This window comes from Parus major, chromosome 7, assembly GCF_001522545.3.
Source record: "Parus major isolate Abel chromosome 7, Parus_major1.1, whole genome shotgun sequence".
Lineage (NCBI taxonomy): Eukaryota > Metazoa > Chordata > Aves > Passeriformes > Paridae > Parus > Parus major.
The window spans coordinates 33,821,109-33,844,551 of record NC_031776.1 but is presented as its reverse complement, the minus strand read 5'-3'; the positions used below and the strand labels follow the sequence as shown (position 1 = coordinate 33,844,551).

General features: G+C 40.0%; 1 protein-coding gene across 3 annotated transcripts in view; it reads right to left on the bottom strand.

Annotated features, from left to right (window-relative positions):
• The window catches only part of ARHGAP15 (Rho GTPase activating protein 15), a 322,532-nt gene that overhangs the window by 7,522 nt on the left and 291,567 nt on the right, over positions 1 to 23,443 (bottom strand). For all 3 annotated transcript variants that reach the window (XM_015635331.3, XM_015635332.3, XM_015635330.3), the window contains one exon: positions 15,717 to 15,822. In XM_015635331.3, coding sequence (XP_015490817.1) covers positions 15,717 to 15,822 — 106 coding nt within the window. The remainder of the gene's footprint in view (positions 1 to 15,716; positions 15,823 to 23,443) is intronic.

Sequence of the window (23,443 nt, the reverse complement as noted above, 5' to 3'; positions counted from 1 at the left end):
TGGCTGAATAGACTGTGAAAAGCTGAAGAAAGGCATTTATTCTGGCTTAGCCTGGTTTAATAAGAGAACAGTTAAAAATAAAGTCTCCTCAGCGCTGGGTGAACTTTGCTTCCCGTGTGACAACCCTGCAGAAGAGCATGGGGGCTCTTGCACACACCTCACAGAATGCCTGGCTTGTGGAGAAAGACTTTATCTTCTGGGTGGCTGAGGACAGCATGTAAAAACATATTTAGGTATCTAAAGATACTGCAGCCTCTCCAGGGGCTTCATTCGGGACAGTGCTTTGGAGAAGTCCTGCTTGTTCTTCTGCACAAGGGGAGATGCTCCTGCTCCACTGAGGAGCTGTGAGGGAGGGTCACAGTTTATCTGCGCCTCAGCCTTGGGATTGTTTGTTTTCCTGGACATCTGAGTCCTGGAAGCTCCAAAGGCAGGAGGGGCACACTGGTGCATGGACCTATCACCACGGTGTGGCACCACCAAGGACCTTGGTGTGGGCAAAGGATCAGGTCCCACTCCCCCAAACCAAATTGTATCACAGAGATTAATTCAAAATCGTTCCACTAAATCTTCCCTATTACAAAAATCCCAATCCTCCCTTTTGGAAAACTGATCACACTGGGTGACCTGCTAGGTTCTTCCATTTACTGACAGCCAGCACTCTGTCCTCCCAGCTTGGCTTGGGTTTTAATTTGTTGTGTGTGAATGCAAGCTGGTCCTGACTGGTGCTCTAAAGAGGACAGATCTGGCTGGTCCATGCTGCTGTTGTTCCTGCAGTTTGCCTGTTTGGGCACAGCCTTTTGGTAGGAGTCAGCTGAGGGCCATGAACTTCCTCAAGGAGCATCCTGGTCTCCTCTGGCTGCAGCTCTGTGCACAAGGTATTAATTTTTGCCTTCTTTAGTAGCTCTTCAGCAGCAAATTTAGCTCAAACAAGAGCAATTCCTTGCTCAGAAGTCACACAGGCACTGTGAGTGTGAGCCTTTCTTTGGGGAGGGGATGCAGGACAGAGCAAAACCCCTGTGACAGATGTTGGGCAGATGCTGATGCACTTCTTAGAGGTGTTTGGACAGTAGAGGGACAAAGGCAGTGTGAGACTATGTAGAATAATATGTGCACAGACAGAAGTACCTTAATGCCTAAAATGTATTTTTGGCTGGTGGTGTAATTTCTGCTGTGCTTGATTTTTTTTATTTTTTTTTTTAATTTTTTTTATTTTTTTTAATTCTACTTCTGATATATAGATATATTTTTTTTCTCCAGAACAAATAACTTATTGTAAAGACCAACCTGTCATAGGTCCTGGATTTGTATGCTTTTGTGGCCTGTGTGGTTCAGAAGGCAATAGATAGTTTTAAATAAATAAAGCTTTAACTTTGCAAATTGCTTAAATATTTTTGTTCAAGAATGCCTGAAGCTACATTTTCTTGTAATATTAAAAATAAAAAGCAGTTAGTAACAATCTTGCTTAAATCACGAATTGTAAATATAGGACCTTTATCATCAGCACAGCACATCCAAAAATGTCTTTGTAAAATAAATCAAATTATATGAGTTAATTGATTCCAGGCAACATCAGCAACTGCAGGTGGAAACTGAATAACAGGATGTTTATTAATGAGGGACTATTAATCAAAATTGACAATATCAATTCCTGTTTCTTTTATTTGAATTCTACCTGTAAAATCCATGAACATACTCACTGGATTTTAAAATAAAAATTTAAAAGTAAAGAAAATGCTGACACTTGGGATTTTAGCTTTAGATGTAGGGCTATTTGTTTAAACAGCGAAAGGATATCCTAAATCCAATTTGACAGGCAATGCCAAAGATGCCAGTGGTAATTAATTAGCACTTAATTTAGACCACAGAACAACAGGATATGGAATTGGTGCTCAGTGCCATTTCCCCTTAGGCTTCATCTCATGAGGGTCAGGAGTATGGCTGTTGCATTGAAGGTCAGTAAATAAATTGGGGGAACACATTGACACTGGGCTTTTCATGATAGATATCCTTCACCCTTATTGCTGCCTCTGGCTATGGCTGATGAGAAAAGGACTGCAATTGTTCTGTGAAGAATGTTGTGGTGCCCAGGCTCGGGTGGAGCAAGGTGGTACCTGAGCTCACGAGGCCAACACTCACTGTGCTGGCAGAGAAATGCCCCAACTCTGTGCCTGGGCTGGAAATAAACTCTTGACTGTAGCAGAGAAAGCTTGAGGAACTCTGACAGGCGAGAAAATTCACTTAAAAGCAGCCCTTAAGTTTGCTAGATTTGTGAGCTTAGCTCTAGATTAAGCATAATTAAAATCAAGGGAAGATTTTTAAAGTGAGGTTAGAAACTAGGTCAGCAAGGGAAAAAACACATTTCCTTATTATCCTCTTGTCTTTGTCTTATAATATTTGGTGCTCCTCCATAGAGCTAAAGGCTCTTAATAAAGGTGGATTAATGTTATTAGCAGCATTGTTTCCTGATGGGGACACTGAGGCTTTGATGTGCTTAATGATGGACAAACAGAAAGTACGTGGCAAAAAAGGAAAACCACAAGTTCTGGGTTGTAACTCAGTGAGAGAAGCCACTCTGAGCAGCACACCCAAGCACAGAGGATATGGAAAACACACAGGGCACCCTGTCCCTTCTTCCCAGAAGTACATCAACAGCATTCTTTGGTTCAGATTTACTGGTTTGAAAGGTAGAAAGATGATGAGCCTCTGTATAATAATTTAATCCTCCTGCTCCCAATAAAATTAGTGCATCTGTCAGATGCTTCCACGCTCTCTCTTCCAATAATCTCTGTCTTTAAAAGGAGGGCCTCAGATGGAAGGTGTCAGCACTGGCACAGGTATTCAGTGATGTTACAGCTTCCTGAAATCACTTCTCACAAACTGTACCTCATTATGCCTAAATTGTCCAGTTCCCCATGTCCCACAGGGTGCTGAACAATGGGAGCTTCAGTATTTACAGCAGGGTGGCTCTGGTTGCACAGTAGTGCAGTTTTATCCCCTTGGTCCCCTAAAGGGCTGTCTGCATTGCTACATCATGAAAACACTGAGTTTAGACAGCAGTCTCTGCTCAGAAAATGTATTTTGGAAGCCCCAGGTCAAGAGTTATTTTAACTTTCACTTCATCAGACCCTTTGCAGCATCTCTCTCTGGGCAGCAAGTGAAATTTTGATTACTCTGGAAGTCACTGACAAAAATCCCAGCAACTGGAAGCCACAACGGAGTCAGAATTTCTCCTTATATGAGCTTAACTTTTCTCATTTTGGGTGATATCTGCTTTTACTAAGTGGAGTTACTGCTTTTGACTATGTTCAATCTATAACCTCTTGCAGCCTTCAATTACAGCCTTTTTGTGCTATAATCCAGTTGACAGCAAATAACTCAGCCCTGGATATGACAGGTTTACTTGCTGACTTAGAGCCGAGAAGGGGCAATTGAGTGGAATTTCAGCCTGGGATGTTGAGCTATAGACATCCTGCTCAGAAATTCATCTTTGCTTGTGAGTCTAGAGCAGCCCATGAAAAACACAGTTTCATTATCAATACATTGGTTTTGTCCAGTGTCATGAATGAATTATTCAGTTCTGTGAGAAACCCAGTGATTTTTGACATTGAAATCAGAGAATGTGGCAAAGAATTCCACCAAAGTCAGGGAACACAGTCTCGCCAAAGTTTTCCTTTTCTGTGAATTTTTATATCCTAGGATCACTGAGTCATTTGGTTTAGAAAAGATCTCTAAAAATGTCAAATCAAAGCATTGTAATTACTTCATAAATTATTTTGTTTCAAGTCTTTTTTAAATAATGAAAAAAATTCAAATGTTGACCTATTAACTGTCCCCAGTATAAAATCTCCATATTTTTTATCCTGTATTATCACCATCTTGTTGTTTAAAATGAAAGTCTTTTTGCAGCACTCTACCCAATAGAGATGATTTTCTATGGGATCTGACCTCAACCAGGATTCCTCCTCTTCCAGGTTCAGTTTTGAGCTCTCCACAAGCTGTGATTGCAATATATATATGCACTACATTTGTATCAGATTTGAAAGATGCTTTAACATGCCTCCCAGCACCACGATTGTTTCAGCCCTGATACTGAGCACGAGTAGGATGAACGCAGCTCTTAAATGCACTAGTGAGTATGTGCCACGAGTCTTTGATTTCTTTAAACTTATTTACATTTTACTCGCCCTTGAGCAATGAATTTACTATGTCAGCATTGTCTTTTCTACTTACACTTCGTCTGTCTTGTCCCCTCACCTTAGCTTGATGTTTGTTTTTTTGTGCACGTGTTTAGTCCGCTGCACTAAATGCAGGGACTGCCTGGAGTGGAGGATTTTCCATATATTGTGTCTTTCTAAGAAGCACCCTTTGTAGTACTGCAAGTTCTGCAATATTTCCTGGCTTTATACTAGCTTTGAATATTCTCATTAGTTCCTTTAAAGTCAAATACCCATTCACACTTGTGCTGGTCTCAGATGACTCTGGTCTATCTGCCTTAGATACTTTACAAAGTCTTTATTCTCTACACAGCCAGCCCTACCTCTCTTTAGTCATTGTATTTCTTTCATCTTTGAAGCTTCAAGTGACCAGATTTCCCAATATCTGCTTCTGTCTGACCCTTATCAAAATCCACAGTTAAAAAAACTGCTGAGAAAACATACAAGAGTCTCTTAAACCTCCTAACCCAAACCATGTTTGACAGAGATTGAAGGATTTAGGAACAACAGGGACAATCTTGCTGTTTCAATCTCAGTATCAGTCATCAATTTTTGGACAACTCACAGAGTAAGTGGCTCCAGGACACCTCTCTGTAGGTGCTGCCTCTCCAGCAGAAAATGTTAGCCTGGAGTGAATGTTTGTAAATGCATCTATAAGCTTAGAAAGTGCCTCTTTAGCAAGCACATATTGTAGTTTCAGGGTGCAGAGATGGATAAACATAATTTAATATGAGAAGTAATGGAAAGATCTTACTATGTAATCTGGAAAGGTTAAGCAGCTCCTCACCATAGAGGCCAGGTGAGATCCAAAATGTGTTCAACAAGACTTGAAATTTGCCCTGTGATAGAAATCTCAGGGCTGGCTCTGAAACCAGAGCAGCTGCAGTGACTTCCATGGGGTAGATGTTCTGAAGGGATGAAAACTCATTCTGATGACACTTTTATGAGACCTTTATCCAGACATGGAAACAATCTGTGTTGTCTGAGGAGGTTAAAGTTGCCTGCTACTACTGCTGCCACAGCCCTGTGGAAATCCTCTCTGGGCTGAGAGTTTGAACAAGGCAAACTGATGTTCCCAGTAAACTTCACTTGCTGGAAAGCTTCCATATGCTCTAGGGCTGTCCCATATGCCCTGTGCTGATTGTTTGGTGGCTGCTGATGGTGTTTGGTGAAGGCCTGCACTTGGCAGTGGGGATGGCAGTGATCTGGGAGGTGAGAACAGTTTCCAGATGGATGAAGTGCTATCCTGAGGTGGTCTGGGGAGCCTGAGTCTAGTGCTGACACAGAGAACATGGTGCAAAAAAGTTTATGCTTTTTCCACAAAGGTGCTAGGAGAGCTACAGGAGGAGCTGTAAAAACTACAGAACTTTTCTAAATTCCTTTCTCTTGGCTTATCTCCATGGCAAGGGGTGTTCTTCTGGAAGACCACAGCAAAGCTCTGGAGAGGACGTGGCAGGGCTGTCTAATGTCAGGGCTGAGGTGGATGCAGAATCCTCAGCTTAGAGGAGGTAACTGGTTGCATCTTGTGGACCAGGGGAGGAGGCAAATTGGCTGGAGAGAGCTGCTTCACAGATTTATGATTTTACATAGCACCATAATGCGTAATGTACGAAAAGATAAATATTTTCCATTCAGCAACATCTTGCTGTATTTTCATCTAACTCTATAATTTTAATTATAAAGTGAACATAACCTGTATCAAATTATGATTTTGTTAACATATTGAATGAGGACAAGAAAAATAAATACCAGATTTTATACTGTACAGGCACATGAAGGTATAGTAAAAAAATCTGGTTTCCTTGACCACATTGTCATAATATGCATATATAACTGCTTATTGAATCCAGGCTGTGTAGACAACAGAAAGAACACTGGCTCCATACCATCACAATGCATGCCCACAACAAAGAGGAGGAAAGAACAGGCTCTTTCATTGTGTGTTTCTAAGTATTACCAGCAGAAGGGCTAAAACTACCTCTGTCTGAAGTGTATCTATACACCCATGCATAAGTTATTAACGGGGCTCTCTTAGCACAGTTGCTGAAAATATTAATATATTCAAATTATATTCTAGCTACTGCAAAAACAGTAGATCAGACAAATGTATTAAAATCTCTTCAGACAAAAGGAGTCATGTTATTTATAAAGTTCCTTCCCCCCCCCTCCTTACTGGAACACAAACCTTCATTGTATAGAGTACACGAGAATGCAAGATGATCCTTAGATGTCAAAATGTGGCTTCAAGTTTGAATGTAATCATAAAACAGTGACTCCAACGCTCGCCATAAACAAATTGTCACTGGCATTATGTAACTTGGACTATTCACAAAGTATAAAAGATGGGAAGAATAAAAGGTGGCTGCCAAGCACTATGGGCCAAATCCAAAGGTCGTGCCAAATTGCGCCAGTGGGCTGGGAATTGCAAACCCAGCGTGGAATTCGGATTTACACTGCTCGGTTCTTGGGCTGCTTAGAGTGAGATTAAGGCTATTTTTTATTCAGTTTGTCAGTAAGGAGGCAAAGCAGCAACCAGTGGCTTCTGCAGCCCCCCTGCTTGCTCTTAGTGGGAGATGGGAAAGAGGGATAAAAGTTTCCTAATTGCCACAGGACCCATTTGTGTACAGAGCGGCTTTCTGGGCTGCAGGCAGGCAGAGTCAGCCACCAGCAATGCAGCCTGGAAAGGGAGGCATCGCTGTCAAATCTGGTGGTCTTAAATTTTTCATGTTAGTATTATGTAGGGTGCTGCCTCTTTGGGCTGAGACCCTGCCCTCTGCCCAGACTCCTCTGGAAAAATGATTAATGAGGGAAGACCAATCACCAAGGCAGAAAGTCTTGTTTGTGAACAACCAATCATTAATTTATACTTTCCTTCAGTCCAGACTTTAGGTGTAAAGTACATCTGAAAACAAATGCACTGCACAGATTTAAATTGCAGTTAATGGTTTGTGTTAATGCCCCACCAAACTAGGTGGTTGCCCACTCTTGCTTTTCCCCTGCCCTTCCTTTAAAAAGTAAAATGACATTTTTTTCCCCATCCTGAAATAATTGCTGAAGCAGAGATACTGGTTTAACTCATTATGAATTATTAGTGGAAAAGTGGGTCTCAGAAGTATGTTACATCTGAAATATTTTTCGTCACTTGAACATGTGCCGTCCAGAACTGGCCCTGTTCTACCAGGCACTGGGAACAAACACTTTGCATTCACAGATGCTCCTAATTTGGTGTGGTTTGGAGTGTAATTTAGATCAAACGTATCCATGTAAATGAGTCAGGGTTTCTTAATTAGGTGCCTCTAAAGAAAAGACTTGGACCACATCAGTAGGTGTGGGTGTGGTGCCCACAGTACTGGAATCTTTCTATAGATGAAGCTGAGTTTTGTTCAGGCATACTGTAGGTTTTTCTTTCCTTTTTCATTTTTTTCTTTCTGTTTTTTTTCTAAAGCACAATAATAAATCTGCAGATGGCATAGACATAAAGACGCTACTTCAGAGGAGCTGTCTAAAACACTGTCTCTTTGGCAAATGCCTTAAAGTAGGTCATTCTGCTGTGATTTAGGTTTATATTTCATTGCCAGCTTTTTGTTCCCATTACAAGTAGGGTGCATTCCAGTCCACAGACTTGCTCTTCTTTTTTTTTTTTTTTTTCCGATTGGTTTTTATTTACAAGAATTTCTAGATCTTCATAAGAAAATGGCCAATACTCTGCCAGAAGTAGTAATCATGCACTTGACCACAAAAAGAGATGTATGAAGGTGATAGCCTGTAAATATTGGAATGTAAAGTACCATTCTCTGGAAGGAAAAATTGTATTGATTCTCTTAACATGGTGATTGAAATGATTGTTGCATCTTTTGCAGTGTGTGAAAAAGGATTTGATCTAATATCATCCCCGAACCCTCACAGAGCAGGGCCCTTGTTGTTCAGGTATTTGCTTTTGCTTTTTGCATGTTTACCACTGAAAGTCATGTATTTTATAGCTTATTAAAAAAAAATAAATAAATCAGGGTCTGTTTTTCCATCAAAGTGCTGGGGGATTTACATGCCAAACTCTTACTAGCCTTAATGAATTACCTGCATAAATTCCCTTTCAATCAATAGTAGAATAGATCCTATTGTGGTATATTAATTATTTTGCACAGAACACTGACACTTTGGCCTTAAAGCCTTTTTTGTTTTGTTTTAAGTTCCAATGAATATCTGAGAAACTTCAAGCAAATTACTTATTTCACAACCTTAATTCTGAGAAAAATCACATATCTTTAGGCACAAAAATTAAAAGCATTGCAGTTTACCCTTTGATGACCTGGTTGTGGACATTAGTGTGTTAGGGCCCAATCTCTCCAAATAAAAAAAAGGAAAAAAGGGGGAAAGAACCATTGTAATGAATTGAGCATTCCTAATTTTGGCCAACAAAAAGGGATTTGAGCTGGAAGGAACACTATTAAGAGGTTATAAAATCACATGAATTAACTCCGCCGGTGATATTTTGCTAAAGCTGATGCGAGTGCAAACCAGAAGCAGGATTCTCAGGTGGTCCTGATTAAGTGAAGAGTCCTCAGCAGTAACCAGCCCTCCCTGGGATGTGCTGGCCAGATGCACACACACACCCACAGCACATGGATGAGCCTTCAAAGGCTTGGGGGGCTCGGCTGGGGGATTGGGGAGCAAGCAAGGAGTGGAAGTGAGAAGTGTTGGCTGTGTCATGGTGAGAAAGTGCTTCACCCTCTCCATTCCTCACTTTCTTTATCTGCACAACTAGGATAATAAAACTTACTGACCTGAAAAGGAAGTTAGGAGATTTAATTAATGTTTGAAAAGCTTTTTTGAGATCGTTTGATATTGAGTAATGTGGGATGAACAATAGGAGCTCTTGGAAACAGGGCCTCTATCTATCAGGGTTTGTGTACTGCACTCAGCACAATGGTGCCGTGCAGCCACAGAGTCAACTGTGTCATAAATATTTAAATTAAAGCTATGTTAATTATTTTTATCATTCTGTTATTTGCTGATACACCAGTTCAGCACTTGGTAGCATTGAAGAGTACCGAGTGCAATTATTTGCCTGACTGTTATGAAAATCAGGGTTTATATTTTTAAATACAGTTGTGGAAATCGGAAGTAGATGGAAGCAAGGGGTGAAAATGTGGCTTTAATTGCTCATCATGCTTCTTGTTAAAAGCACTAAGTGGTAAGGTACTCTTTGGGGAAGAACTAAACTTTGTAAACTTTCTTATTCCTCAAAGATCAGGATTTGGCATAACTGCAAAGCCCTCGGTAGCAGGTCACCCCAACCCCAAAAAGTAAAAAATCAAAATGCACAAAGATTCTTCTGAAAGACTGGATTTAGTTTTAATTTTTTTTTTTTTTCCTTTAACACAAAATCTACTATTACTGCTGTCCTGTACACACTTGTGCCTGGTGCAGATTTTATTGTGTCCACTTAATTCCAAAGGGTGAGTTCACTAGTAGACTGATGTGTGCTTAACAGAGAGGAAAAGGGTTTAATTCTTCTCCTTCCCCCAAAATGAGCCCTGGGAAGCTGTGGTAAATGGGATGAGTGTTGGCATTTCTCCAGTTCCTTTGTAAAACTCTTCCATAGCTGAAACTGAGAAAAGCACGTGCACAAAAGTACATCTCAATATATATCTGCCCTGTTCAAGCTAAAAGATGATTAAATAATTTCATATAAATCTGAAAATGCCAGTATACCTGGTATACTGAGTGTTTTATGTTATAAAACACTCAGGTATACTCAGGTACACCTGAGTGTTTTATGTAACTCTACCTATTTACTCCTCTGGTGCAGGGGGATGTTTCTCCTCCTCACATTTCCAGTAGCTGCTCCCCCAAAGTGTGTAGGAGCAAAGTTAAACTTTTCTCCCTGCTGCTGTCCCATGGCTGAAAACCAAAAGCTGCTCATGAGTTGCCCAGTTATAAAGAAAGGACCTGATTCAGGAAATAATTTCAACAAATAGTCTTTCTTGTGCCTTCATTTAAGGACTTCTGTACCTTTCTAAATCTGGACATTTTTCCTGAGGGAAAACTTAAGTGCCTGTTCCACATTTTGACTTGTAGGTCTTCCTCAGGTTCACTGAGGTTTCCCAAATAGATTTTTTTTTTTTTTTTGTATAGTCCTTCCATTCTCAGGACTGTTTTTAGTTTTCAGTGGAATTTACCTTTATTATCATTATTATTATTTTTCTTAATAGAAAACTTGCACGGTTCTTAGTGTAATCTGTTCTTTTGCTGTGTGAGAAAGGGGTTCTCCTGAGCCTGTATTTATTACGTGAGGCTGCCTGAAAACTGCTGATATGACACGTAGTTTAGCAAGTGAAAATCACATATGTTTGCTGCATCTTTCCTCCACAAACTTCATAGAAAAAAAAAATAAAAACTTTGCAGACATCTCCTGCTTAGCATTACTGTATGCTGTAACTTCATTTTCTGATTTTCCCTCGGAATTCTGGGTGCTGCTGCTGGATTTGTCATCACATTGTCATTATGTCCTGGTGTGTGTGCTGCTGTGGGCTGCTGGCTATGCGTGGCTCTGCTTGTTTTCTTTCTTTCCTTAGTTTTTAATAGGTAGAAACAAGTCAGTTTAGTTGTATATAGTTTGGAAAAAACCTTGGGTTTTCAGAATATTGCTGCCAAAGGTTGTGAGGTTTGGGGTGGGGGGGACTGTTTCTCCCTGCTGTTTGTCAAGGTTGGATGTTTTTTTTTCCTATTCATAGACCTATGAACATGGGGGAAGTTTGTTATTTTTGTCAAAACAGCTGAAGATTATTACCTATGACTTTTGTTAGATAATATATTAATATTGGTGGGTTTGTCTTAGATATATAGTTCTCCCCTTGATGAGGAGCATATTTCCAGTGAAATCGGTACAAACAATTAGTAGTAAGAATGAAGAATTTGGGCAGAGGGGGAAGACAATCGGGAAGAAAACCATCATTCTCCCTCTGAAAGGGCAGAAAGCCTGGATGGCATCTGAAAATTACTTGCCATGCTCTGTAGAATATGGGAAAAATTGAGCAAAATAAATGGAGTTTCTTAGATTCAAAGGTGAAGTAAAACAAATCAGCTCCTGCCTGGACAAGCCAGCCAGATAGGGCACATTAACAGATCCACGTGATAAACCAAGAGGCAACTGCAGAGCTCCCCAGACAACTTGCCTGAAGTGCCTGCCAAGGAGGCAGATGCTGCTGCTGGAAGAATATCTTCCACAGTTGGGCATCTGGGTTCCGCGCTTCCCACGGAAGGGAGAGGGAAGGGAGCTGGCCCCTGCCTTCCCGTTTAATTATTTCAACATCCCTTTTATTGTTTTGTAAATAGCACACGTTATCCTGCCTCGGTGCAGGGAAGTCAGGAGCAAGGAGAGGGGTTTTTGTCTCCATCATATGTCCTTGCAGGGGTGTCCACACGGATGGAGCTTGGCTGCCCTGCGCTCCAGCCTGGTCAGATGTGACACAGCTCGGGTCTGGGAGTCGCAGAGCTGCCTTGTGGTGGCACGGAGCTCAACCTAATAAGCAGAGCAGGCTGAGATTCATTAATTTAACATTAATAAGCTCAGCTTATGAGCTCAGGCACAGTGCTGTATAATGCAGGCACACAGCTTCTGGAGCAGAGCGGCGTCCGCCAGCTCGGAGCGCGCTGCTGAGGACCCAGCCAGGGTGTTCCTCCTCCCTGCTGCATTTTGCATGAGGGAGAAAAGAGAAGTTTTGTGGTCACTGGAGAAGCTTCTGTGCAAATAAAAAAAAATCCCCTCCAGGTTTTTAGATTGTGTTGCTGGTTTATGCCGAGACTTTAAATCATTTAAACTTCTCATGCATGGGTTTCCCAATGGGTGTGTAACAGCTACCTCAAGGTATTGTGATGAAAACAGGTCATAAAATACTATATAGAGTGAAATTCTTCTTCTGCCTAACTTGTATTACAATACTGTGAGTAAATTATCAGTTACATATAATGGTTTCTCAGATAGGAATACATTGTACTCAGTTCATGTTTGTGCAGAGAGTCAAGACAAGGTTCCTGTGATATCCTGTGTGCACCCAAAAAATGGGACCAGAAAGGTTCATCAGTTTCATCTGATACCTGTGATTAACTCACTTTGTTTTGGAGTAAAAGTCACATGTGAGCAAGGAAGAGGAAAGAGAAGAGATCTGTGGAACTGGTGTATGGGGCAGAAATATATAGGCAGTACAGAGCAGGCAAATATTCCCTAAACATGTTCAAGTAGAACAGGCTGTTTTCTGTAGCCCTTTTTTCAGGAAAATCTCTACTCAGGTTGGGTTTTTGTTGTTTCTTTCCTGTGTAAAGTCAATTTGTTTGGTTTGTTCATCTTTGGGAAGAAGCATGAATAGTCTAATAGTAGTTGTGCTCAATTATTTCCAGCATGAGTCATAATAGAACAATTCCTTATGGAATTAGACTGACAAGAGCTATGTGATACGTCTGTTCAGCCCCATATTTTGTCTGTTTTGCTTTTAAGTAGAAGACATTCCATGAAAAGATGAACAGGGATGTCAGTAAGTTGTGGTTTTTCCTATCAAACACAGAAAAACTTGAAAGAACAGGTACTGCAGCCCCAAGCTTTGCTTTTAATCCACCTCCTGTGAGCTGCATACACTGCACTGTGACTTCTTGCAGCTTCAGAGAGCTTGGTTTAAGAGAGATATATGGCACAGGTGTTAATCCCTGCTGCCAGGCCATTCTCACAGACTCTCTCATCACCTGTTTTGTCTGGGTTTCTAAGGAGGACCCTTCTGAAGTGCATTTCTCATTGTTATTTCTGCTTGATCTGGACCTGCTCCTGCAGACTGGATTGCTGCAGGATGGTTTAGGATAAGGCAAAGGCTGGATTCTCATGCAGAGTGAGTCAGTGAGTGCTCTCACGTGCTGTACAGAAGTCATGGGCTTAAACAGCCCCATGGTCCAGGTCTGTGTAGCCCTGTTCTGTCTGTCTGACAGGAAATAAAGGGGTAGGAGAAAGAAGGCAATACCATGGAAACAGCAGAGCTGCAATCCCTCATCTTCTCCCCATCAGAACCCCCTTAAGACCAGTTCAACACTGGGCAAGAACAGCCATCTCAACAAACAAATATAGAAACTTCAGTAATGTGCCTCAAATAAAGCTAGTTTAGTTATTTTTCCAACTAACCAGAAACTTTTGAAACTCCTGAGAAAGGTCTGTGTTCAAAGGGGGTGGTGCAAGGCCCTACTGAGGGACACTGACACTCCTCTTCATAAGACTGTCCCCAGAATTAATATAACTCTACATTTTGTAGCCTCTAAAACCAAGCCGTGTTTCCTAGACTGATTCTAACAAACACACATTGTCTATATTTGCATAATGTAAGCATCACATCATTACTGAAAATGTAAGTACAGTACTTAATTCTTATTTATGGAGCCATGAGATCATTCAGACTGACCCCTGCCTTTAGCATCAACAAGTTCAAGAGAACACATATGTTTTATTTTTTGGGGGGATTTTTTGTGCTTTCAATATCTATTTCACTGTTGCTTCCATACCAATGGAGCAAAGTTTATGGAACAGCCTTATCTTTTCCTGAGGATGTGTCTGAGGCAGAGAAGAAGACTGACCTTCTTCAGAGAGACTCAGACAATTACTTCCCTAATGCCTGAACCCCCAAATGGCTCCACTGTCACGTCTTCCTGCCTTCCATCTCTCTGTGCCACTGTGTTGTCTCGTTGTACCTCTGCATTATGAACTACTGGTATTTTATTTCCTCTATTTTAGCAGTTTTATTTTTCCTTTTCATTTTCTTTTCTCCAAAAAATCACCAGTGTTGGTCCAGTTTCTCCAGTTATTCTACACATCCACAGCAGGAAACAATTGCTGTCCCAAATAGATTATGCTCTAAAAAGCCAAGGCAGACAAAGGAAGTATTATCATCATTTTGTAAACAAGGAACCAAGGCACAGGGAGATTAAATGATTTACCCAAGGTCACCCAGAACATCCGGTCAAAGCCAAGAACTGAACCCACGTCTCCTGAGTCTCAATCAAGTGATTTAACTATGAGATCAAAGACTTATTGTGTATACCTGATATCTCTCCCCTAAGACACGGCAACAAAACTTTTTCAGGTTAAGATCAATGCCACACAGAGTGCAGTAAATTTTGTATATGGCATATCTGTGCTGACAGCGTGTACCCACTCCTTGCACTCATGTTCTTCCCAGGAAATAATTTCCCTTATTATTCTTCCATTGCCAGTAATAAATTACCATCCTTCTCTAGATAACCTGCTGAAGGAGAGAATGTGTGCACACAGTACATCAAATGAACACACAGAAAACTGTTTTTCTGCAAGGCCAAACTCAGCCATTTTATGGACTGCTTAAAATCCTTCCATGCTTAATGAAATGGGGACATTCCCACAACTATATGGACTTCATTTTGCTATTTCAGCTGGAAGCTGAAAAACAAGATAAAGGATCTACATCTCTTATATGCACATGCCAAGAAATGATCACTATAAAGGCATCATTCATTATAAGCTCAGAGTGGTCTTTGATTTGGAGCCTTTATCACTCCCTCACTGGGGTCAGTATATCGTTCTTGGGATGAAATACTCCTCTGTGCCTCGATGGGGCCCGGATCCTGATGTCCCTTCAGTTTTAGGGGTACTTTGGTTGAAAAGTGACTGTAGAAAACAGCATGGGTAGTGCCAACAGCAGTAGGATCACAGGACCCTGCCCTTCACATATGAAGCTATGTACACTTTTAATGCCATGAAGCACAAGAAGAAAACCTGAGGTGAATGTGACACCCTGGGTTGATTTTTTGGGTCGACACATCTCTTGCAAGTGCAGCTCAATGAGAGTGGAAACCACAGGGGAACGATGAGGGGCAGCCTCACAGGGTTGTTTTTCTGCCCCTGTGGTGTCTCAGCAACATTAGGAGAGCAAAGATGCGCTTCCAAATATCTCCCTTCAGCATTTCCTATTCCATTCCTATTCCATTCCTATTCCATTGTGTTCTGTGTTGTCACAAGCTCCTTGTGAGGGGCAAGAGTACTTGTTGTGCTTTGAGTGAGGTTGTTTCTGACCCCAGCACAGCAGGAGAACAGTACAGGTGATGGAACAGCAGAGACCTCAGTGCTGAAAACACAAATCATCCAAAAGGCCATTCCTGCAGAAATTCAGTCAAACTGAAATGCAATCCAGAACATGTTGCATTTGCCCAATTCAGTGCACCTGTAACATGGTAATCCCAATGATTTTGACTGCATTGAAGGAAACAGAGTTGTCCTGCTTTCTACTTGGGTTAAAATTTGGGATTTTGCTTAGACATCCTTTTTTTTTTTGTGCAGGAATAGGTTATAGATAGATACCATAAATCATGCTTAGTTTTGCCAAAGAATGTAATTATCTTTGGTATTTTGGATGACACTTCCAATAGGATTAGGACACCACATACCGATTCCTTTTTTTAAAATTATTGATCTGTCAGTACCATGGTTCTACTTACTTCTGTAGATGTTCAAAAAGGATTTTCATAGTATCATAGTTGGGTCTAGGGAGCTTCTTTACCAGGCTCCTTATGGATTTGATGCGAGTGGCGTTGTCCTGGATTTCTAAGGGAAGAAAAAAGAAAAAAAAACACTTGAGTGCCACATTAGGGCATTGCTTTGCAGAGTGCTGTAGCTAATACCTTAAAAGAAATGTCATCATGGATATGTGGTTAAAACCAGAATATTTCATACCTTCTTTCACATTAACAGACAACAAAAATAGTTTGCAAAGATTAAAAATTCTCTGTTAATCTTAAGAAAGTATTTTCTGATTTACAGGATTTTTTTTTAACTTATTTTATTAGAGTGGTAGACCATCTTCCTTAGATAAAGTACCTCCAAGAAATGAGTCCCACATCTTAAATGGAATTATCCTTTGGAATTACATCTGTCCAGAGGTGCAGCTTTGGTGGTAGGTGGACTTCCTATGTAATCTTTGTTGTCCTTTTTTATTCATCATAATTAAATCCAGTATCTTTATGAATCTCTGTCTTTAACATCCCATCATATTTGGAAATAAAAAATTTGCTATTGTTTTTGGTAGTTCATCCTTGTGAAAAATTATTTTGAAAAACTATTCCACTATAGTTATTTTCTCATACCAATAATATCCCACAACTGGAATTTCTGCAGGAAAATAAAGAATGTTTTGAACTTAAAATTCATAATAAAAAATGCAGAACTAAGGGCGTTAATCTGTCCTTAAAGTTCTACCATTTCTGTTAAGGTATACCTTCCTGTTTTACCATGATTCATAGTTTTGTGGGAAAGGTTTGGCTGATATTTTCATTGATTTGTCTAAGATGCTGCAACTAAAGCAAAGTCATGTACAACTGTGCTTTCATTTAGGAACAGATTAGATAAGGTACCAGTAGGTCTGACGTAGGGAAAACATCTTGCATGTTATATGCCCTAGATAACCTGAGAACACTTTTCTGATCTTATCATCTATGATTTAATTATCACCTATCATTCTTCGTATATGTTCCTCTTTAATATTCATATTACCCTAGCACTCAGAGATCTCAATCAGGATTAAATCCCAGTTGCAGTAGGTGCTGCATAAGCATACGTGGTGATTAGTGACTTGATTTAAAGATTTCACCAAAAAAAAGTTTCAAGCTAAAATTTTCCTGCAATCAAGCTTAATTTAAAAATTAAAGTGACTAGGATAATATTCCTTCCTCAGCATGTGTTGCTAATTCCTGTTGAGGTTAATACTTCATTCTCACAGATATAGATGTTTATATTGAAATTGTTTTTAATTTTAACAATCATATAGATGTGGAAGACAAGGACCTAGGCAGTGCATAGGTATTAGTTTCCAGTAAAAAAAAAACCAAAACCCTAAACTTTCTTATGGACTTATTCTCTAGAAAGTCAAGCAATTGACAGTAGTGATAATGAAGTTAAACACAAATGAAGAGCCCACTTTCTCTCATTTTGGTTTGACCTACAAAAAACCTTAACTTCTGAACAGCACAACCTCCCCCAGTCTTTCAGTCTTCCTTGTTGTTTTCTGCCACAAGCCATTGTTCAGCTTTGTTCTATGGGTGAACTGCCCAGTGGAAACAGGGCTGAAGCTACAAATGAAACTGATATGAAATATGCAGAAGTTAATTTATTATAGGAAGAGGGTGAAAATTCTCTGGGCTTTTTATTTGTGCTGCTTGGTGTGCGTAAATAAAATTATAGAATCAATTGGCTTCAAAAAGTCCTCCAAGATCATAGAGTCCAAGCTTTAACACAGCACTGCCAAGTCCACCAGCAAACCATGTCCTCGAGTGCCACATCCACATGGCTTTTAAATCCCTGCAGGGATGGTGACTCATCCACTGCTCTGGGCAGCTGTTCCAATGCTTAGCAATCACTTTAATGAAGAATTTTTTTCCTAATATCCACCCTAAACCTCTCCTGGCACTACCTGAGGCCATTTCTTTCAATCTGTGACTTGTTACCTGGGAGAAGAGACCAACCTCCACCATGCTACCTCCTGTCAGCTCCTTGCAGAGAGGGATTAAGGTCCTTCCTGAGTCTCCTTTTCTCCAGGGTAAACACATCCACTTCCCTCAGATGCTTCTCATCAGACTTGAGGTCCAGACCCTTCCCCAGCTCCATTGTCCTTCTCTGGACATGCTCTGACATGACAAGATGTGCTATGATCTCTCTAGATTAGTTATATTAATATTGGGGCTGCCTTGCCTCTCCTGCAACTTCACAAATAAAGTTTCTCAAGTAGTTTAATATTTAATTATAGTTTTGTTTTGTTTTTTTTTTTCTTGAAAATTCAATAGGATTGAGTGGAACTGAGACACTGAGGCAGGGACAAGCTCAGTGGAAGGAAGGGCTCACTCTTTGTCTGTTGCAGAATATTTACAAGGAAGTGTTGTACAATAAAACTTGATTGTGTTCTCTTGATGGAAGTGTCTCTGCTCTGTGTTGATTAACACAGATACCAGATAGGGAACCTCATCCCTGCACCCTCTGCTGCTCACAGAGTCTGCAATTCTTTGTGAGGTGCATTTGTAAAAGATATAAAATAAAAGACCCCTCCCCCCCCATATTAATTTATAGAAAAAGTATTTATTGAGAGAATGGCAAGGGTAGAAATCTTCATTTTAGGGCTTCCTGTACCAAAGTCATTGGTACTGGAACATAGGCAATATTTAGGTAGGCAATAAAGAACAAAAACCATATAAATTTTGCATAAAATTATGTTGTGCATAGGTCTGTTTGTTAATTGTTAGTCTATTGTAAAAGAAAAAAAGACAGGCAACATGTGGTAACTTTAGTCAGCATTTCTGAACTGGGAATGATAAACACCTCTGCCTGGCTCTGGCATTTATCAGTACTGAGATATTATTACCACATAGAGTCACAGCATGGTTACTGTTATCATCAAAAAAAAAGAGCCAGCTAATCTTAATGGTTTGTAAAGCCGTTACCTGCACTGGTCTGACATTTATCATGATCATTTTACCACATGAGTCCTACATTGCAAAGGTATTTTATCTGGAAGGGACATCACTATGAATTATTATTTGCAGCTAGGTAGAAAATTGTATGTTGTAGATACCTTTTCTCATTATAAATCACAGTCACATTTCACCATTTCCCACACAAAGCTGCTGAGCCCAGGCTTTTTGCCGTAACACTTAGTCTTGTTCCCTTTTATAGTTCCATGAAAATATTGGGTAGTCTTTCATTAAAATGGTTGATATCGGTGTTTTTTTTTTAAATGCTATATACACGCTTGATTTTTCTCTAGTATAAAAGAATTTGTTTTTCCACTTGAGAAGCTGAAGAGGATAAACTGTTCATTTTTTTTATTAAAGCTTACTCTCGCTTCAGTTTTTGTGGCTGGGCTTGTCTTTACTCTTGACCTTGTTGATGGAATATTTAACAGATCAGATGCAAGATCTTATGTTTCATTTGCAATACCTATGTATTTGCTTTATTTCTGAAATTACTTCAGTTCCAAATTCCTAGAAATTTTTCCCTTTCAGATCCCTGAGTAGAAAGATTTTAAAATTATTTTATATTTTTTTAGGTTTTTCTCTCTATCCTGCCCAAGTGGAGGGAAGAAATCCTTAAACATGGGGTTTTACAAATAGGTGGGGAAAAAGTTATCCCCCTTTTCTGTGCTGTATCATGAAGCCAAACAGTGCAATATGAAAAGGAAGGAAAACACTGAACAGCTGTTAAATTCTCCAGCTAAGTCTAGAAAAGGAAGCAGAGCAGTTGTGATAAAAAGAAACAATATTGTTTTTAATTACATTCTTTTTATTGTAAAAATTGGTGAAAATCTGAGGGGAAAAAAATCGTTTTGGAAAGTCAGACTCTCTTTTTTCCCATGAAAATTTTGGAAAGGAAAGTCATCATAATCACACATATCAAATAAAGAGTGAGAGGAGGGTTAATCCTCTTTGCATTTTTGGGGGGAAATTTTGTGAGACGTAGGGGATAATTTCAGCAGATCAGGATACTCTGAAGTGAATCACAGATGGTTTTGCCATGTAAAAGAATCATAGAAAATATATTTAGAATTTGGGTTACTGTCTTTAAAAATAGGGCTGGCTCCCTTTAACAGAGCAAAACCGTGGGGATGCTCTCTTGTTTATATCTAAATGAAGAATACATTGAAAAAAATCCCTCTTACTATTATATAAGCCCTTTTGTAAATGAGCTTAGGATAAACATTTGGGCGCAGAAGAAAACATGACGTGTCTCTAACATAACAGTGGCTGAGTAAAAATGAATGAAGAAAGTAACCTTTAGCACTCATGTCCATAAAGAATACTTAAGCGAATCCCACCGAATCTTTCTTTTAATCATTAATTTTAAATGGACATGGATGTTTACAACAAGCCACTTTGTTTCAGAACAGGAAGTCCAGGGTTTATCTCCAATAACTCACGTTAGCTAGGAAGGGATGGATGTCTCTAACCTGACATGCATTCATTATTTTGTAAGGTACTGGGGTCTGACCCGTGACCCTCCTCAGACCTGCTGCATTATTCATGTCTGATTTACTTTGTATAGTTTTACTATAGCACCCATTTCCCTTTTTCCAGGCATTTCGGTGGCTTGTGCATGTTTAATGTTAACTGGCATTTATGCCTCACATTAATGCCTAATTTTATCACAAGCCACGGTTTCTTTTTATGCTTTCGAGCCTCACGGCTGAACTGCTGAAAAAACCCCAGTGATTTATGATCCTGCATAAAATATCAAACTATTGATCTGCCACCTTTTGTTGTTGTTGGCTTTTTAGGCATGGTTTTTCCTGATTTTCTTACAGGCTCTTCTCACCTTGTTCTGTTTTTTTGGATAAGATTTCTGCTGTGGTTAAAACGTCACACACTGTTGCTACAGCAAAATCTGCCTGCCAAGAGTTTTTCCAACAATTCTCAACTGATTCGGCTGCCGAGAGAAAGACGGGTCTTGTCTGGGTTTTTTTTTTTTTTTCTTTTTTCTTTTTCTCTTTTTTTGGGGGGTGGGGGGTGTGCTCATTTCATTCCTTTTTTTTTTTTTTAAATAGGAACAGGGTGGTTTAGGTGGATTTTCGAGTGCTAATGAAATTGTGAGACTTATGGCGCTGGCTACAGCCAGCCAGAGTGTGGGCAGACGCTCTGTGAGCTTCCCCACTGTGCTGCTGTGCAAGCATCCCCGCTGTTATGTTTGCTATAGTTTTAATGTCTGTGAAAAATTCCTGATGCAACTAAATTATGTTCTGCCCTCTTGTTTGTATAAATAAACACCCGACTTAGCCAATTCATCTCGCTCTTGCCCATTTTAGAAGCTTGCTCTGTCACACAATGCTTAACCCCAGTCCTTGATAGCTTTGGAGTTATCAGGGAATGAAAACTTGCTTAAAAGAGAGTACTCTGTTTGCTTATTTTTTTTTTATTTTTATTTTTTTTTCCAGACACATCAACTGCCCAAAACTCTGCTTTCATTTGGTCAGTCTTCATATTCTGGAAGTCATTCTGGCTAAGATACACAGGTTTTAATGCATTAATATATAAATCACTTATTCATACCACTTTTAATGTCAGGATATTTTAATGTTACTGCATGCAACATAAAAGTCCCAGTTTTAATCACTCACAGTACACTGTGGCGATCCTCTATTGCAAATATATTGTAAAATATTTTCTTGGGTTTTTTTTTTAAAAAAATCTATAAGAAGTGTTGAAACTAACTAATATTAGCTATAAAAAAAACAAGCAATTTGTGATCCGAATTGATTTACTTTTTATTCATGCCTCAGAATTAGTTGTTGCAAAAGAAAATGAGAATTGTGTGAAACCGCTCTATCTGGGCAATTGATAAATTCGTCCTGTGTAATATAAAGTAGAATTTGCAATGAATATTTATACAACTTTTGTGATCCACTTGCAAGAGCCAAGACAATGAGTTTGCAACTCACTCCCATTTAACAAAAATATATGTGGAATTAATGGGAAGAAACAGCACTTAGAAAAGTTAAACTTTAATGTATCGAACTCCAGGTGCCAGAGTTTGAGGGAAATAACCAATAATAGTCATTTTTTACATATTTGATGGGACTGATTATGCAATGTGCAACTCTAAATGGCTTATAGCACATTGTAGCATGGTTCCATCCCATTGGCTACAGTAGGGTGCAGGCAGATGGATGACAGTGACAAGGAGAGAAGTGCTTTTGCTTAGCCGTGCGTTAAGATGCCATCCAGAAGCTCTGTGCACTGCAGACACTTCATTAGGATGCCAGGATAATGGTAAACTACCACTCAGAGTGACACCCCATTTCCTGCTTACTGAGCTCTCCAACCTCGGCAGATGTCAACAATCTCACAGTGCTACAGAGCAGACCTAACTTTCCAGGCACTTTGACTCCAATTTTTTTCCCTTAACAGTGCCATACATTACATGCAATATGTACCAGCAAGTACCAAACAGAAAACAAAATTTGCTGCCCTAATTATAACAAAGCAGCATCTGACTTAGGTACTGCATGCCCAGCGTACATACAACCGGTTAGGAGAGGAATGAACCTTGTCAGTCGATTTTGGGGGTTAATTAGACTTAGGACTTTGCTAAAGGATAGTCTGATGCAGGCTGAAATAATTGTGTTTCACCTCTAAGTTCTGCCATGTAAAGGGAAAATGTGCCGAGCTCTTTTCCTGTTTTTTTGTACACCGTGAGAGCCTCGTGCGGGGTTTTCTGAGCAGAAAGAGCAGACTTGAGCATCTGGACAGGGTGATATTTTCTCTGCAAATGCACAACTCGAGGCTGTAATGCACCTCCCCAACAGCAGTTATAGCCAGCAGAGAGGCTGCGCTGCGATGCTTGACCTGCGGTCCTTTCCAAACACAAATAGTTGCTCACACCTCAATAAAAATGTCTTCAAAGGCAAAACCAGCATACATCCATTAAATTTCTAATTTAATTGAATTTCTTGAACCTGTCAGTGTGTGGTTATACACGTCTTTACAAATCAAGAATCTTGCTTATTTTCTATATAGGTATTTTGCTCCCTCTTTTTCATTTTTGGCCAAAGAGGTGACTTCACAGTGGTGCCCTGCCCTACCATAGCAGTGGGCCATCACTACTTATTTTTGTTGGGTGAAGTGGTAGAAACATGACAGGACATCACTGCCAGCTCCTGAAATTCCTGCTCCCCTCTCCTCCACAGCCTCCTCTGGCCCTCACTGGAGAGCTTTCATTGGCATCCCTCTGATCCTCACCCATGATCTCCAGACTTCCATGTCATTGAGAACCTCAGGCTGGACATGGTTTGGGAATGAACAAACCTGCAGCAGGGTGGAAGGATGCACAGGGCTGAGGTGGCAAAACATTTCTCAGACTTCACCTTACACGAAAATTAGGATGCTGCGTAGTAGCTGTCCCAGAACAATCACAAAGTCAGGGCTGTATCACATTTATTCAGCTGTTGTCTGTTTTCCCCAGGCAAAATTCCCACCAAAGATGTCAAATGCACTCTGACTTTCCTCCCTGCACCCTTGGCATTGCCATCAAGAGGAGGGATTGGGCCCCTTGTCCATATGCCAGGAGAGATTCCAGGAAGAGCAAAAACTGGAGAGATCTTTTAGGTGTTTAAATTGTAAATTTCTATGCTTAAAAAGAGATTTTTAAAATATGCTGGAAATAATTTTTGCATATTCATTCTGGTATTTTT